Below are 13802 nucleotides of genomic sequence, written 5' to 3' on the forward strand. Positions count from 1 at the left end.
TGGGGCTAATGGCTTTCTTATTAAATAAAATGAAAATCTAGAGAATTATCGCTCCCGGTGTTACAGTGGTACTGCTTCTTCCATAAAAATGTAATTAATGAGATCGTTTCCATGTGAATGTTGCACACATGGAAGAGACGCTCTTCATAAAGTCATTAAGGGTCACAAATCATTCATTGAGGAATTTCTTAAAATCAAACCCGATAAAAAAAGACAAAATTTAAAGACATTTAAAGAAACGTGCCTATAAAAAAGCGGCGTGTAGTGAAAAACTAGCGCCAGAGGCGTCTAATCACTTCTTAAAATCCAGAGAAAGTACAAAATACATTGTTTCTTTCACTCTATCGAAAAATCAACCATACTTGAAATGCACTGTGAACAAACCTGTTAATGTGTGGGAATCAAAACAAAGACATAAGAGGCACTGCGGTTGCAAAAACCGATTACACATCATATCTGATAGGCCTGGTATTAATATTTGATTTTAGAAAGCTTAACATTTATTTTAAAGTTTCATTTCAGCTAAAAGAAAAGCATAATTTTTTGATTGAATTGGTGGTACTTTTTTAATATAGTAATAACAAACAATTTATAACTGCTTGCCTTACAATGCATGAGACATTTAACAGGTATTTAACAATGCTAAAATTAATTTGTTTTTTACCAATCTCTTTCCGACTTTTTAATGTTCAAAAGAACAGCGTTTATCATATGTGAAGTTAAAATGGATGTGTACAAAGAGTAAAACAGCTAGTTTTACAACTGTATACAGCCTTTACTAGACATTTTCAGAACCTGTACCACACTACAGGTGATCTTCTGTGTGGGGTTTTATTTGTTACAAAAAAAAAGGTTTGTAGCTTGTTGAGTCAGAGGGTTAGTTGAATTATTGAAAGTTGTACTTCCCTATATTTGTATTGACGTCAGACCTAAACCCTCCGTCTCGCCAACCTCTATACTTCATTGCTACCTCAGCCAGAATTTTCCCCTTCTTCTAACATCTACGTAACACTTTATCTCAGAATAAAAATATATTGATAACACGTTATATAGGCTTCTTGTATTATTAACAACTTATTTGCTGTTACGTAAATTTGGTTTACGGGGAGTTGTTGATGAATTTTCCAAAGTGCTGGAATTCATTGATAAATAAAATGCTTTTTAAATTAAAAAAAAAAAAATTGATAAACTGATTCCTTTTGTATTAATGAATCAGTGACCGAGAAAGATGAACAGTGCTCTAAAACGAGGCTTTTTGGATTAGAAGAGATGAAATATAGAAAATGGCGCAGATGGGCTCTGGAAAAAAAGTAATTTAAATGAATTAAAGGAGACAATACAAGTTTTTATCAAAGGAGTAACTCATTATTATCAAAAAGCATCGTGCAATATGTTTTTAATTTCAAAATATATAAAGCCTTACAATGTCATTTTATTATAAATATATTAGATTTTTACATATTCAGGTATTAATCTTTGGGAGGTTAACCCTGCCGATTAGACCATTGGAGCATTTAGGCTGGAAAGTATTTAAGGCCAATGTGCTTGTGAGGGTCAAAGCCACTGGCACTCATCCAAGGGTCCTGCCGGCTCTATTTCGTGACCTGAGCGCCCAAGCCAACTCAATTTGGCTTTGAATTTTCTTCTTTTTTTTTTAGGGCATGGTTGATTCGTAAAACCGTATTCGCTGTTGATTCTTGGGATGAAGAAACTGTTAATGTTGGAACACTCACAATACAGTTTGAAGAGCGTAGATCAATGTTAAAACACTAGAATTAGTTCAATCTTAACCTTAAAATGACTAATAAATTAAATCCTTTGAAAAAAGAAAAACGCTTTCATCATCAAAATAGATTGTCCTTACACAAGTACACTTTCTGCAGAAACAATAGAAATCGCTTAGAGCATTCACTTCAGTGTAAGAGATTCTTCTTTCTGGTCGTTAGCAACTCTTAAAGGAAGGTATCCACTCTTCTAACCTAATTCAAGTTTAGCTTTATAAACTGCATGCCTAATCAGAAAACGTTCTTGACTAACTCCTTCAGAAGAGTCTGTACTCTATACAAACCAATTTAAGTGATAACTTTGTGACTAAAATTGACTGACGTCGTGGTTTGAACTTATATTTTCCTGAAGTACTATTTCTGTAAATCTTTCTATGTAAAATGAAATAAAGAATAACATAAAATGTGTAAATTAAGAAGTTTACGGTATTATAATTTTTACTCCAACTTGTTATCACGATTCGATTTTACATTTCTGTTCTTCATGCCTTGATAGATATTGTTAAAATCGCAATGGTTCTACAGTCATCTTGTTACCATAGTTTTAGCCCACTAAATGGAAATGGAATTTATGAAAGCAATCAATTAGGAGATTTGTATCCTCGCGGATTACCACAAATCAACACAAAATACTTACCATAAAGGTACACTTTAGAACCCAACCATAACTTCCCTGTAGTTTTCTGGCCTGCGGACTAAAGGAGAGTAAATCCTTGGTCAACCTAATTGAAGACACTTGAATGTGGGCCAACAAAATTACCATTACCAATCCAGAATAACAACTGATTGTCCTAGATGGACATTGATAGCTCGGCTCTACAACGTGACAGCTTTCTTTATACGGATTTTATGGGAGAAAAAAGTGAAAGAGAGATTCTTTTTAAACATTGAAAACTGTTAAACAAATTTCTATAGAATGTATGTGTTGCAATAAACTTAGAAGAATTAAGAATATTATTTTTTGAGGATTAGATTTTTTTCTATTTTCAAAAAGTGTAACTTTAATTAAGTAATTATAACTTTTCTTACAGGTATGTACGGATTGAATGTTAAATAATTTAGATAGTTTAGATGGAGGAGGAAATACTTTCCAGAATGAATGATTGGAGAATGAGGAGATCGGTTACAGAATCTTTGGTTAAGCCGGAAGAGCTTAGGGCTCCGTTTCCGCTTAAGATTACTATTTGGGCCGCTTTATATGTTCGGTCTGCCCACTCGACCAAAAGGCTTTTAGATAGCGTAAGGATTGGAAGGACACGGAATCGAGGGTAAATAGAATGGACACTAATCTACTCATAAACTTAAATTCCAAGATCACGTCGCCATAATTCAAAGTAATAAAAAGTAGATTAGTAAAGTAAGTAGTAGTAAATTAATTCAAAACCTAAAACCTTCTTTTGTTTACTAAGCTATTGCTTTAGTGTGGTTACAAAAGTATCTTGTTGCAATAACTTTATTATTGTTATAATTATCAAGTAACGTCGGATGTAAGGAAAATTAGATCACATTGTACAAAACGGAAAAAATGTGTTGAAAACAGTTGTTAAATTGTTCCAAAGAATCTATCGTCACTGGTAATAGTGAAATAATCCCAGAATCCTGGTATTCCCTGGTGGGATTGGATTATCTCTCTGCTTCATGAACTCCATTAGTACAATTAGCCATCAAGTTACATACTATCTCACCTTATCGATGAACAAAATAATCCATGTATCTAGATTTCAATGAAATATTTATTAATGATAATGTTCTAATTCAATTAATATATTTTAAAAATTTTTCGCTATTAATATGACACTCGCTCGATAGCCATTAGCCTCAGTAATGATAATATTGTCCTTATGAAAGAAATCCAATTATGATTACCTCCTGTGATATACCCAGCAGTCATGTTTATATTGGGATGAAATGATGAAATGTTTAAAGAAAAATAATAATAATAATTCTTTGATTACTTGATGTTATACTACCTACTCAATTATATTCAACAAATAATCTACTTTGATCTGGAACTTGAAAGGAACATTCGGCCAGTCTTGGATCCCCTAATGGATCCCAATCCATTAGATAAGGTATCCCTTACGTCAGTGCCGCAATAGAAGTGTGTCTTGGTCATGGTAGTCAGATGAAGCTAGTCGGTGGGTTCAAAGAAAAAGTTCCATCAAATTCTTCAATTTCTACTTTAGTCTGACAAAAGGAGTGCACCCAAGCTGTACATTGCAACAACACTAGTTTGCGATTATCTAAAACTGGATAATATTATTCTACCTTCCTCTTTAGGCATTGTTAGCACTGCAGCAAATGCAGGTTGGATTTGACAAGACAACTTTTCCATAAAGCTTCGTCAATGTCTCATGGTGGTCTCGCTGAACTATCATGGATTCCGAGATGGTATCATCATCAAAATTTTTGAAACGAACTCCAGGAAATTCGGTTAACGTAAAAACTTTCCTTCGAATTCATACGGACGTTTACTTACTCGCTAGCGCTGTGCAAAACTTCAGAAATCTTGGCGTAACTCTTTCATAACCCTACAAAACTAGGAATAATTGGAAACCTGAACTTCCGCTTGGATTGGTATCATAATAACCAGCATGCAGTTCCGTTTCCATTAAAAATAATTTCCCAGACTCATGACTCGATAAGGGCGATAGGGTTTTGAGATACAGGGCACTAGAAAATGCTATCGTCGGCTGCGCGGTCAACTACAATGTAACCATTTAACCCCATTAACACAAACGATGCTACGATTACAATGCCAGTAGTCATGTCATTTCCCCGCCAGAGCAACTCAAAACAGTCACCCTATTTATTCTGTAAAGTTAATAATATAAAGAAGATTCAATCACGGTATATTAACAAAGTAAAAATAGAACTGATCAGTTGATGTTGTCGAAATATATTATGGAAACATTCTCCGGAGTTCAAAGATTGTGCATCATGTTTGTATGCATCAGAGGTGTTTTTATTACTGTTGTAGAAGAACAATTAATTTTATATATCTTCTAAGTTTGTAGATATACCTTAAGGGAACTTAAATTATTAACTCTGAAAACTAAGTATTGGAGGACCATACTTTTTCATATTACTTCAGTAACCAAGATAGTAATATTAATATTATATTTTGCAGGAATGCCCGGAAGGAGTAGTACAGGAAGATGCCTTCAGAGATATATATTCTAAATTCTTTCCCCACGGCAGTGAGTAGTTAGTTTTTTAATTTTATTTACAAATACCTCTCAAACAATTATTTTTATTCATTTTAATTATTTTATTTTATTTTTAATTTTTTTTAAATATATGTAATTGTTAAATATCTTTTTGATGAAGAAAAAAAAAAAAATCTTAAAATTTGCACGTTTCTTAAATTAAGCTTTAATTATATTATTACAATAATTAGGTAGAATTGTCATGGCAGAGAAAATTTGTAGATAAAATTTGTAAAATAATTTGTTCAAATTTTATCCAAGAATATTATTAAGTCAATACCTACATGTATGAAGTTTTTATTAAATCATCCAATGCTGTTTTGAGTTTTTTTTTTTAAAAAAAAAAAAGCTTTATTTGACATATTTCTTAATAGATAAAATTTGAGCATAATTTAAATTACATCGTTATAATTGCTAGAGTTTATTAAACCTCTTACTTTTTTGTAATTTCGAATACAATTATTATTTTTGCATATTTTGTTAGTTCAAAAGATTTTATAATTATTCTTATACTGAATGATGTTTCAGCTTTTTAGCTTAGTTAGATTTAAATAATACAGAGCCGAAAATTTATATTCTTATTTATTCTTAATAGAATATACCATAAAATACATTCTAGTGTTATTATTTTTAAAAAAGTAGAAAAGTAATTCTTTTAGCAACTAATATACCTAAATCAAGAAGGTAGTTTAATTAAGATTCTCTAATTGTAATTGAGAGATTATAAATTAAATTTTTAGTAAATTTTAAATAATATAGTTTATAAAGACTTATTTGTAATAATCTATTAATTTTTGTTCTACATTTTTTTCGCATAAATTTTACTTTTCTCAATACTATCAATAAAACTTTTATAAAATGCACCATAAAACGACCTGAAATGAATTATTTATTCATTGACATCCAGCTGACATTCAAAAATCGCGCACCTTAACTCTAGTGTGAGCAATCTCTAACGGCATTCAAAAGAATTATGATAGCTGCACTACAGCAGGTTGAAGTTACCTTTAAAGGTTCATTGAAGAAATTTTATCTAAAAATATTGTGTACTTATGTTTAAATCACAATTATTAACAAATTTTTGCCCAGAATTAATTAATTACATTTATATCTAAAAACCTAAAAAAACTGGCTCATATTTTTCGATCAAATGTTTGTTAAAAACTAAAAAAGTAAAACTTTTTTATTGGTTTAATACACGTGAACAACTCTAAAACCTTGCTAGGCAAAGGAAATAAGAGTCTGACTGGTCTCTACAGCTTCCTTCCTTACTTTTACAGCTCTCTGGTGGTATTGTCCTGCATGGTATAGTACACTGTAAACCAGTAAGAAAATATGTTTAGCAGGAATGTCGTCTGGGTTTTACTACCTACCCGCTGGTATCACACTGCCGGGATGTAGTATACTTATACCATTTCTTTCACCATTGAAATATTTTTGTACTGTAACTTAATGAATTTCCTATAGGGTAATTTTATTTATTAGATTCTTCGTCCAGATTAATAGAGAGTAACTTTCATTACACTCCATTTCTCTTAAGACTTTTACCTTAGAATTTTTACTACTTGCAACCTGAACGGCTACATGTTGTTTCATCTTCTTCTCTATGGCTTAAAAATTTTCATAAAAATATTTCAAATAAATAGAGGTTTAAACTTTCGCGGTCACCATTCAAGAATTAACAACTCTTTCAGAATTAAATAAATTCTCACACAATAGTTTTTTTGAAAGTAAACTCAGTTTGTAGAGACATTTTAAAGAATGACCATTGAACGTCTACACTTGAACAGAAAATAATTAACTAAGCGTGATGTATAAAAAGTGGTTAATTAATAAATGTAATTTCAAAACATTAATTTAACATTATGTTTTCCCCAATAGTAGAGTTCTGGGCAGAGGAAATTGAGTTAACCCGTTGAAAAATCGCAAACCAACTGAGAGTGGAGTATTTAGTGAACGATAACTTAGATTCCATTAATTCCAAAACTTTATCCTTTTTTTCTCCGTAATAGAGCTATTTTTTTCTTTTTTCTTCTTTAATGATCTTCTTGTAAAATTGCTTTTCACGCTGAATTTTACCCACTTTTAGTAAGCGTTACCGCTATTGCTGGTCTTTCTGCAGATGTGTCCAGTTTTAGAAGGAAATGTAGCAAGCAGCGTTTACAACTCCATGAATTGCTAATCCTAAGCATTAAGCCGCCAAGGGTCTTGAAGGTGTACAAGAAGTGAGGAAGGTACTTTTTGCTTTACTAGTCACGCAAACATAACTCTTCCGAATTGCCAGTTTGTTTGTAGATAAACTTCTCCTTGCCGTAAACCAGTCTTTTTTTAATTATTATTATTTGCTTTAAAGAAAAAATATAGGGCAAAGTTGTAAAAGTCACGATCAAAATTTCTCCGATTCTTTATTATTAGAACTTCTATGTGTCGGTATAATTTATAACAAACGACTTGATCCACAGTTCTGTTGCATTAATAAAAATAATTGTTCGATATTCAGTCTCATTATTTCAATTTTTAGTTTCAATTCATTACCCAATAAATGTTTAAAGAGCAAATAGTTTATGGAATTTATTATAAGATCAAAAGAGAAAACTTAAACTCAATAATCAAAATTTTAAATACAATCACCACGGCAGGAGAAAAACTAATTGTTTTTTCTGTCCATCTTTTAAGGTCCATTATTGTAAAAATAAACTTTATATATTATATTGTATATGTAAGGGCACAGTGCACAGAGATTAAAATTGATTACTATGACCACTTCCAAATTGTCAAATGTAGACCACTCATCCTACAGCAGCCTTTCAAATCAAGTTGCCCGATAAATCTCCATATCTGGGAGGGTTCTATTCCCGACGCTAACAAGTTTCAAAAATTTAGAGTAACAACGTCTCTCTATTGCAGTTCTATAGTCGAACATAAGGGGGAGATAAACTTTTCAGGCTGTCTGGAGAATTTGTAGGAAGAGCATGGAGGCTGGCTATCACAAATAGCTGTTGCAATACTGTACAATATTCTTGCTATATACTCCTAAATTAGGAAAGAGAATCCTATCATATTTACGCAGCTGAATGATAGTCATAACAAAACAATCTTCTGCCCCTATAGATCTGGAAGTTCCAACGGTTTTAAACTGTATTTATTATAACTTAAAATGTTACTATAAATATTAGTTCAAACATCTTTCAACAGATAGTGCAAGCTCATAGTGTGTAGCATTGGTAAATAATGAACATTGAAATAGGGTTAAAGGCTTGAAATAAATAGAGTAGGCAAGAAAACAGTCTATGATGGATTAGGGAGAAATTTAAATTCAGATAAATTTTAAATTCATTTTTGTGTAGTTCAAAATTTTGACACCTTCGCTACACGCCAATTATGGAACTGGATTGCTTCTTTCATCGTTTTTGTGTTCAGGATGGATATCTTCTGTTCCACGAACTCTCCGAATTTCCTCAATTCTTCCAAAAAAAAAAAAAATGGAATAGAACAGTAAATGAAAGCGTACCTATCTTTGTTAGCTACTTCTCTATTTTTAGGTCTATGTATATTATCTATTTTAAGAAAATGTTTTGGTTTTCCTCAATGAAAACAAAAATGAGGGTATTCATAATGAAGTTAAACTTTTAACAAGCGATTTTCCACTTCTCAACAATATTTTATAAGCTGCAAGCATTAAGCATTAAGCTAAGAAGTCAAAAAGGGCACCTATGAGATATTTTCTCAAAGTAAATCATGAAGCCTTGCATCCTTAATGCAAGTAAATAACTGCATATAATAATTAACGCCACCCTTTCCATTAGCAAGCTCGAAACAGTGTGCGGCGAACGCCCTAAGGTCGTATCATATGTAGCAAAAATAAATATATACAGATGCACTTTATGTTGGTGATGTGGATGATGTTCCCAGAAGTGGGAGTTGAATGACATAACCTTTGAAGGGGGGTCTCCGTATGCAATGCTTGGTGGCCCCATTTTTATTCTAATGTCTTTTTTCTATTGAAGTTGGTTTAGTCAATTTTTAAGTAAAAATGATTAGAGTTTGCTTTATATTTCTCCTACTAAGAAGATCTATTGCAATCTTATAGCAAATTTGGAATTATTTAGCAAAATAAATTCTTTATGGAGAAAGATGGGTTTTGGTGAAGAGGCTATGAAGCTAGGATTAATAATTGGGAAATTCCCAATTCGAATCATGCTTGGAGCTACTTTCTGTTTTTTTCCAAAAAATATTAAAGTATTTCCTTCTACCACCGTCCCAGACACCTACTTGGGTTGTTAGACGTTAAGCTCCACTTGAAAAAAAAAGCGATTCATTTACGCTACCTTTAATCGCTTTAAGGTCCTATGAATACCAAAAAATTGTTTTTGGTGCAGGTTTATGAGAGTAAATACGCAGGTGTTCTGCAGGTGTCTGTACAGGGAACAGAAAGTTCTAATAATTGTAAAAGTAACTTTTTTGTCAAATATTTACAGAGGTGCAATTTCAAAGGTGTCATAGAAAATGATTTAACGTTTTTCATAACTTGATTTCCAAAGTAGTTAATTTATCCTCAAGTGTGTGTAAATCTCACAGAATCAATAGGAGAAAAAAAAATTAAAAAATCACTAAAAGACTAGTTAATTTAGCTCTCACAATATGTACAAACATTTTCTTGGAGATTGGACAGGTACAATTAAAATACTTCAGATTCTAGTCGATGTTATGGACATATTTACTTTCAACCTCAGAACAGGAAATCAATAACGATAAAAAGCTTAACAGAGAACACTAAATTATTTTTTTTTAAACCGTACTACAGTTAAAAATTTAAAATCTCTTCGTTTTCTATCTATCATGATATCTCTCATTGATTCGCTCTTTGTTGAGGATAGTAGGCAAGCTCTTTCTTCAGGGATCTTGGTACCCCTGGGGTTGCATCCCAACCTATTAACACGAATAGCATTTGATTCTCAAACTATCATACAGTCTTCATACCAATTGAGAGATTGATGTGTTTGTCACCCAGAGGTAAGCACTAGTTCACATATCTACCCACCTTAACACTGTACACCTTACACTCACTATTCTCTGTTCAAATACTGAAATACAAGGAAGCCACAATAGATTTTCTAAGTTACTTTATTTCCTCTTCCTGTAAAATTGTTGTCAGTCACTTATGTGAATTTTCAACATTTTTATTAGAAACAATTTTATTCCACACTTTATCATCTTTTGGACGAAATGAGTTTACTCTTGCTGGAACTTTCAAAAATCTGAAAACAAAAATTAAATCAATCTGTATCTACATTTTATTATTAATTCTGTGCAATTATTTTTATTTCGATTAGATTTATTTTTGCTTTTTAAATTTTCAAATTTTTTCAAAATCTTATTATATTTACATATCTTTCCGTTCATTTTCATCGCTTTGTCATCAAAAACATTCCATCGAACTTTAGAAAAAGATTTATGCCAAGTGGCTAACTGTTGAACACAACGTCTACCTACCAAGTGACAGAGAGCGATAAAGATTCCTTGGATGAGAGAATATAAGAGGAGATCTGCATGGGTCGTGCCAAGTGAGAAGTACGTATTTTCAATAATCCCTCCCGGAAGGAAATAACCCTGTTCTCCTTTCACTTCTCTTTGCTTTCGGCAATACGCATTCTCATTCGTTATGTCCACGACTCTTCACTGGGAACTTCCTTACACAGGGTGCTGGTTACATAGCCAACCTTTATCCTTGTAATTATGGGAGAACTGAAAAAATAGAATCTACTCTACACTCCCATTCAGGTGTGATATACAGTGATACACCCTTGTACTTCGACAAACTTTATTGCCAAGGTACGGTAAGGTCTAAGAACTGATTAGACAACTATTCATAGTAGTAACTAATATTTTAAAGGGTCAAAAAGGAAGCCTAAATTTAATAACACGAGATAAGTTAGCAAAACTGTTTTACACTACTTAAAACTATTTCGAGAAACATAGAAAACATTCATTATCAGAACACCAGTGCAAAATAATAATTCTACTGAACTATTAAGGCCATAGAAGTTGATACAACTAGATTTACCCTTATTTTAACATTTATTATCAAAAACGGAAGAAAAATTGGGAACTAATAACCATTTTTGGGCAGAAAAAATGTGTTTTATAGATAATACAAATAGAATTGACCTTACTTTGACGTACATAATTAAGAAACAAAAGGAAAAGTTAGTAACATGTAGCCAATTTTGCCAAAAATTGGGGGTATTTAGGGAGATGATACCAAAAAAATAAGTAGTAAACGTTCAATACTTTTCCTTACTGCGATTGTAATAATTAGTGTCTAACTGTCCTTTGTTTATGTCATTATTCTTAACATTATTCTTAGCAGCAACAATACAAATATAGATTGGAGGGTAATAACCAACCAATAAGTTGGTCTTGAAACAGAACATTCAAGCATCAATTATAATTACAGGTTCCTGCGCTTTAATCACTTCGTAATCTAGCTTAGATAATACTTTGGGCGTGGCATTGGTAGATTCTCAGATTCATCTTGAAACTAATTAATAATTACAACAATTTCACAGTTAATTTCTTTCAGAACCCATATAATTTTGCACCAATTCCAATCTAGGAAATAGAAATAGGTATACGAATGTAAGAAACTTACTTTTTCATATAAAATAAAGGTTTAGATCGCTCATCACTTTTAACTGTTTTTTTCTTTTTCATAATTTGTGGCCTTATTAAAATAGCGACACTTCGATATTTCCTTATAACTGGTGCACGAGCCGACATATTCAATTCCCTTCTCCAGATCCTTTCAAATTCCATGGACAAAACATCAAACATATTTGGGTGACTTTTATCCTAGGACAAATGAAAAATGCTTGTTTAAAGTGACGACTTGTTAACTTCAATAGGTGTTTTAAAGTCAATCTATTGTCGAATGATCTCTATTTCAATTTTAATGGTTCTAACAATGTAGTAATATCAGGAAGTGTAAAATACAGTGTCATAAAGAAAGATGTAATTGACAGAATGAAATTAGAGTAAGTGTTAACTGGCGAATGATAGTTTTATGTACAACAATTAACTTTAAACAATGCTATAAAAGGTATTATTTAATAACCTACTTTTATAAAGAATATACTTCTGGGAATATTCAGTCTAAAAAATAAAATACCAAGGGTAACTCATGGATTTCACCCAGCGGAGGCTAAAAGTGTATTTAACAATCCACAATGACAAGGACTGTAGTGCCACATTTCTTAATCAATAAGTTATATCCCTCGGCGACAGGTACCACTTTTAGCCCTTTGGAAACACTGTGTGTATGTTACTTTATAAGTTTACTATTCTGTTTAAATTAGTTAGTACTAGTGGTTATTATATAAAACTGCGTATTCTTGTATCTGTAACCATAGAATGTACTTTTTTTATATTCTTTGCTTGATATGAGTGAGTAAGTTATGAGTCAACTAGAGTGAGAAGGTTTCATGAAAGGGATAAACATCTCTCTGTTACTCCAACTATAAGGAAAGTAAAATGGCCTGGAACTACTTCGCATTCTTTTGATATGTGTAACGAGAGAACACTTACTGGAGGCAGGCAGTACACTAGAAAAATCTAGGGTAACAATGATCTCAGTTGGTGTGGTTTTGGGGCTGGACAGTGACAACTAGACTGTAATCTCATTGAAGAGTTTCCGGTTGTGAACCAAGTCGATGTACCTTGAAGAAGAGTTAAAGAACTGCTTAAAAGTTTTTTCAATCCTCTAACGATCGAATGTTGTTTGTCAGTGTGATCCAGGGATTATTTCTCGTAATGACTTTGTCTTTATTGTTTTCACGGATTACCCAATGATAGAATTCGCAGCGATTAAGGGTCTGAGTATAATAATTCTTACAAATATTTCAGTGAAATTAAAAATTAAGTAAATTCTACGTACATTTTCAAAAGATGGTCGAAATGGGACTAATTCAGAAAATTCTGAAGATGCAAATGTATCTCTTGGTTTGAGCATTTTTGAACTTTCCCATTTCCATTTTGGCGGAAATATTTTCTTTAAGTCCTCGTCATTCATTCTTATTATGACTATTACTACAAATAAGTATTAGTTTACTACAAAAATTGTATTCTTCTAAGTTTAGTTAATTTAAAATCATATGTAGTTTTTAATTTTCTTTACGATTTCTTAGTATAATCAAATGATATTTTAATTGTATTAACTAATTGTAAAGCATTATAAAAAAATTTTCAAACATCTAGAATATTAGAATTGAAGAGAGCTACATGGCAAGAAAATTCTCATTAAATTTTCTGTATGTAACTAGCAGGATGGGAGATGTAAATATTTCTTCTTCCTCTTCTTCTTAATTTAACAAAATAATTCGTAGATTAGAATTTTAACAAGTAGGTTACGGGAGTAATATGGTTTTGAATGTTTCATACAGACAAACTATTGCTAAAGAGTTTCCCGAACTGTTCCCTCTACATGATATTTGGTCCAAGTATGATCACCAAATCTAACGACGACCTTACATATTCATGTGTATTTAGCCAAAGGGATTACTAATTCCATGTAAAATCCTATAAAGATAAGAAATGGCTAAAGTAAAAGACTACAGTATCCTTGTCCAATTACGTACCACCCTTTGATCGAAGTTGCAATTTGAATCCTAAGAATCGCTATTATTTTTGGGTAATAAATACAATATTTTGAAAAGCACAGGAAAGAAATTTTAACTTAGTAAACTATGTTTTTAAATTGTTCAAATAGCTACTGTTCTGCAGGTGTCTGTACTGGGAACAGAAAGTTCTAATA

General features: G+C 31.8%; 2 protein-coding genes across 6 annotated transcripts in view; one reads left to right on the plus strand and one right to left on the minus strand.

Moving 5' to 3' along the window:
* Positions 1-13802, plus strand: part of LOC141461479 (A-type potassium channel modulatory protein KCNIP1) — a 143927-nt gene that overhangs the window by 85102 nt on the left and 45023 nt on the right. For all 4 annotated transcript variants that reach the window (XR_012462928.1, XR_012462929.1, XM_074142620.1 and 1 more), the window contains one exon: positions 4915-4984. Coding sequence is in view for 2 of the 4 variants with exons in the window: in XM_074142620.1 (XP_073998721.1) it covers positions 4915-4984 (70 nt within the window). In the remaining 2 variants the exon portion in view is untranslated. The remainder of the gene's footprint in view (positions 1-4914; positions 4985-13802) is intronic.
* On the minus strand, positions 10100-13162 carry LOC141461029 (uncharacterized). 2 transcript variants are annotated; one of them, XR_012462477.1, is made up of 4 exons: positions 12927-13162; positions 11646-11845; positions 10487-10738; positions 10100-10251 (listed from the first exon to the last, which is right to left on the minus strand). XR_012462477.1 is itself a non-coding variant. In XM_074141646.1 (3 exons), exons 1-3 carry the CDS (start codon positions 13059-13061, stop codon positions 10149-10151), a joined length of 438 nt encoding a protein of 145 aa, XP_073997747.1. In that variant the 5' UTR covers positions 13062-13157; the 3' UTR covers positions 10100-10148. The 2 variants fall into 2 exon arrangements, 1 of the variants encoding a protein (XP_073997747.1); XM_074141646.1 differs by lacking the exon at positions 10487-10738 and having other exon boundaries at positions 12927-13157.

Source organism: Rhodnius prolixus, unplaced genomic scaffold (assembly GCF_049639745.1).
Source record: "Rhodnius prolixus isolate KJV_2025 unplaced genomic scaffold, Rpr scaffold_6, whole genome shotgun sequence".
Lineage (NCBI taxonomy): Eukaryota > Metazoa > Arthropoda > Insecta > Hemiptera > Reduviidae > Rhodnius > Rhodnius prolixus.

Excerpts from the sequence above, each read along its gene's own strand:
- LOC141461029 (XM_074141646.1), bottom strand. The coding sequence starts at position 13,061 with ATGAATGACGAGGACTTAAAGAAAATATTTCCGCCAAAATGGAAATGG. Across the intron at positions 11,846-12,926 it reads TTCGACCATCTTTTGAAAAT|GATAAAAGTCACCCAAATAT; the intron begins GTACGTAGAATT and ends CATTTGTCCTAG. Across the intron at positions 10,252-11,645 it reads CCTTTATTTTATATGAAAAA|ATTTTTGAAAGTTCCAGCAA; the intron begins GTAAGTTTCTTA and ends TTTTGTTTTCAG.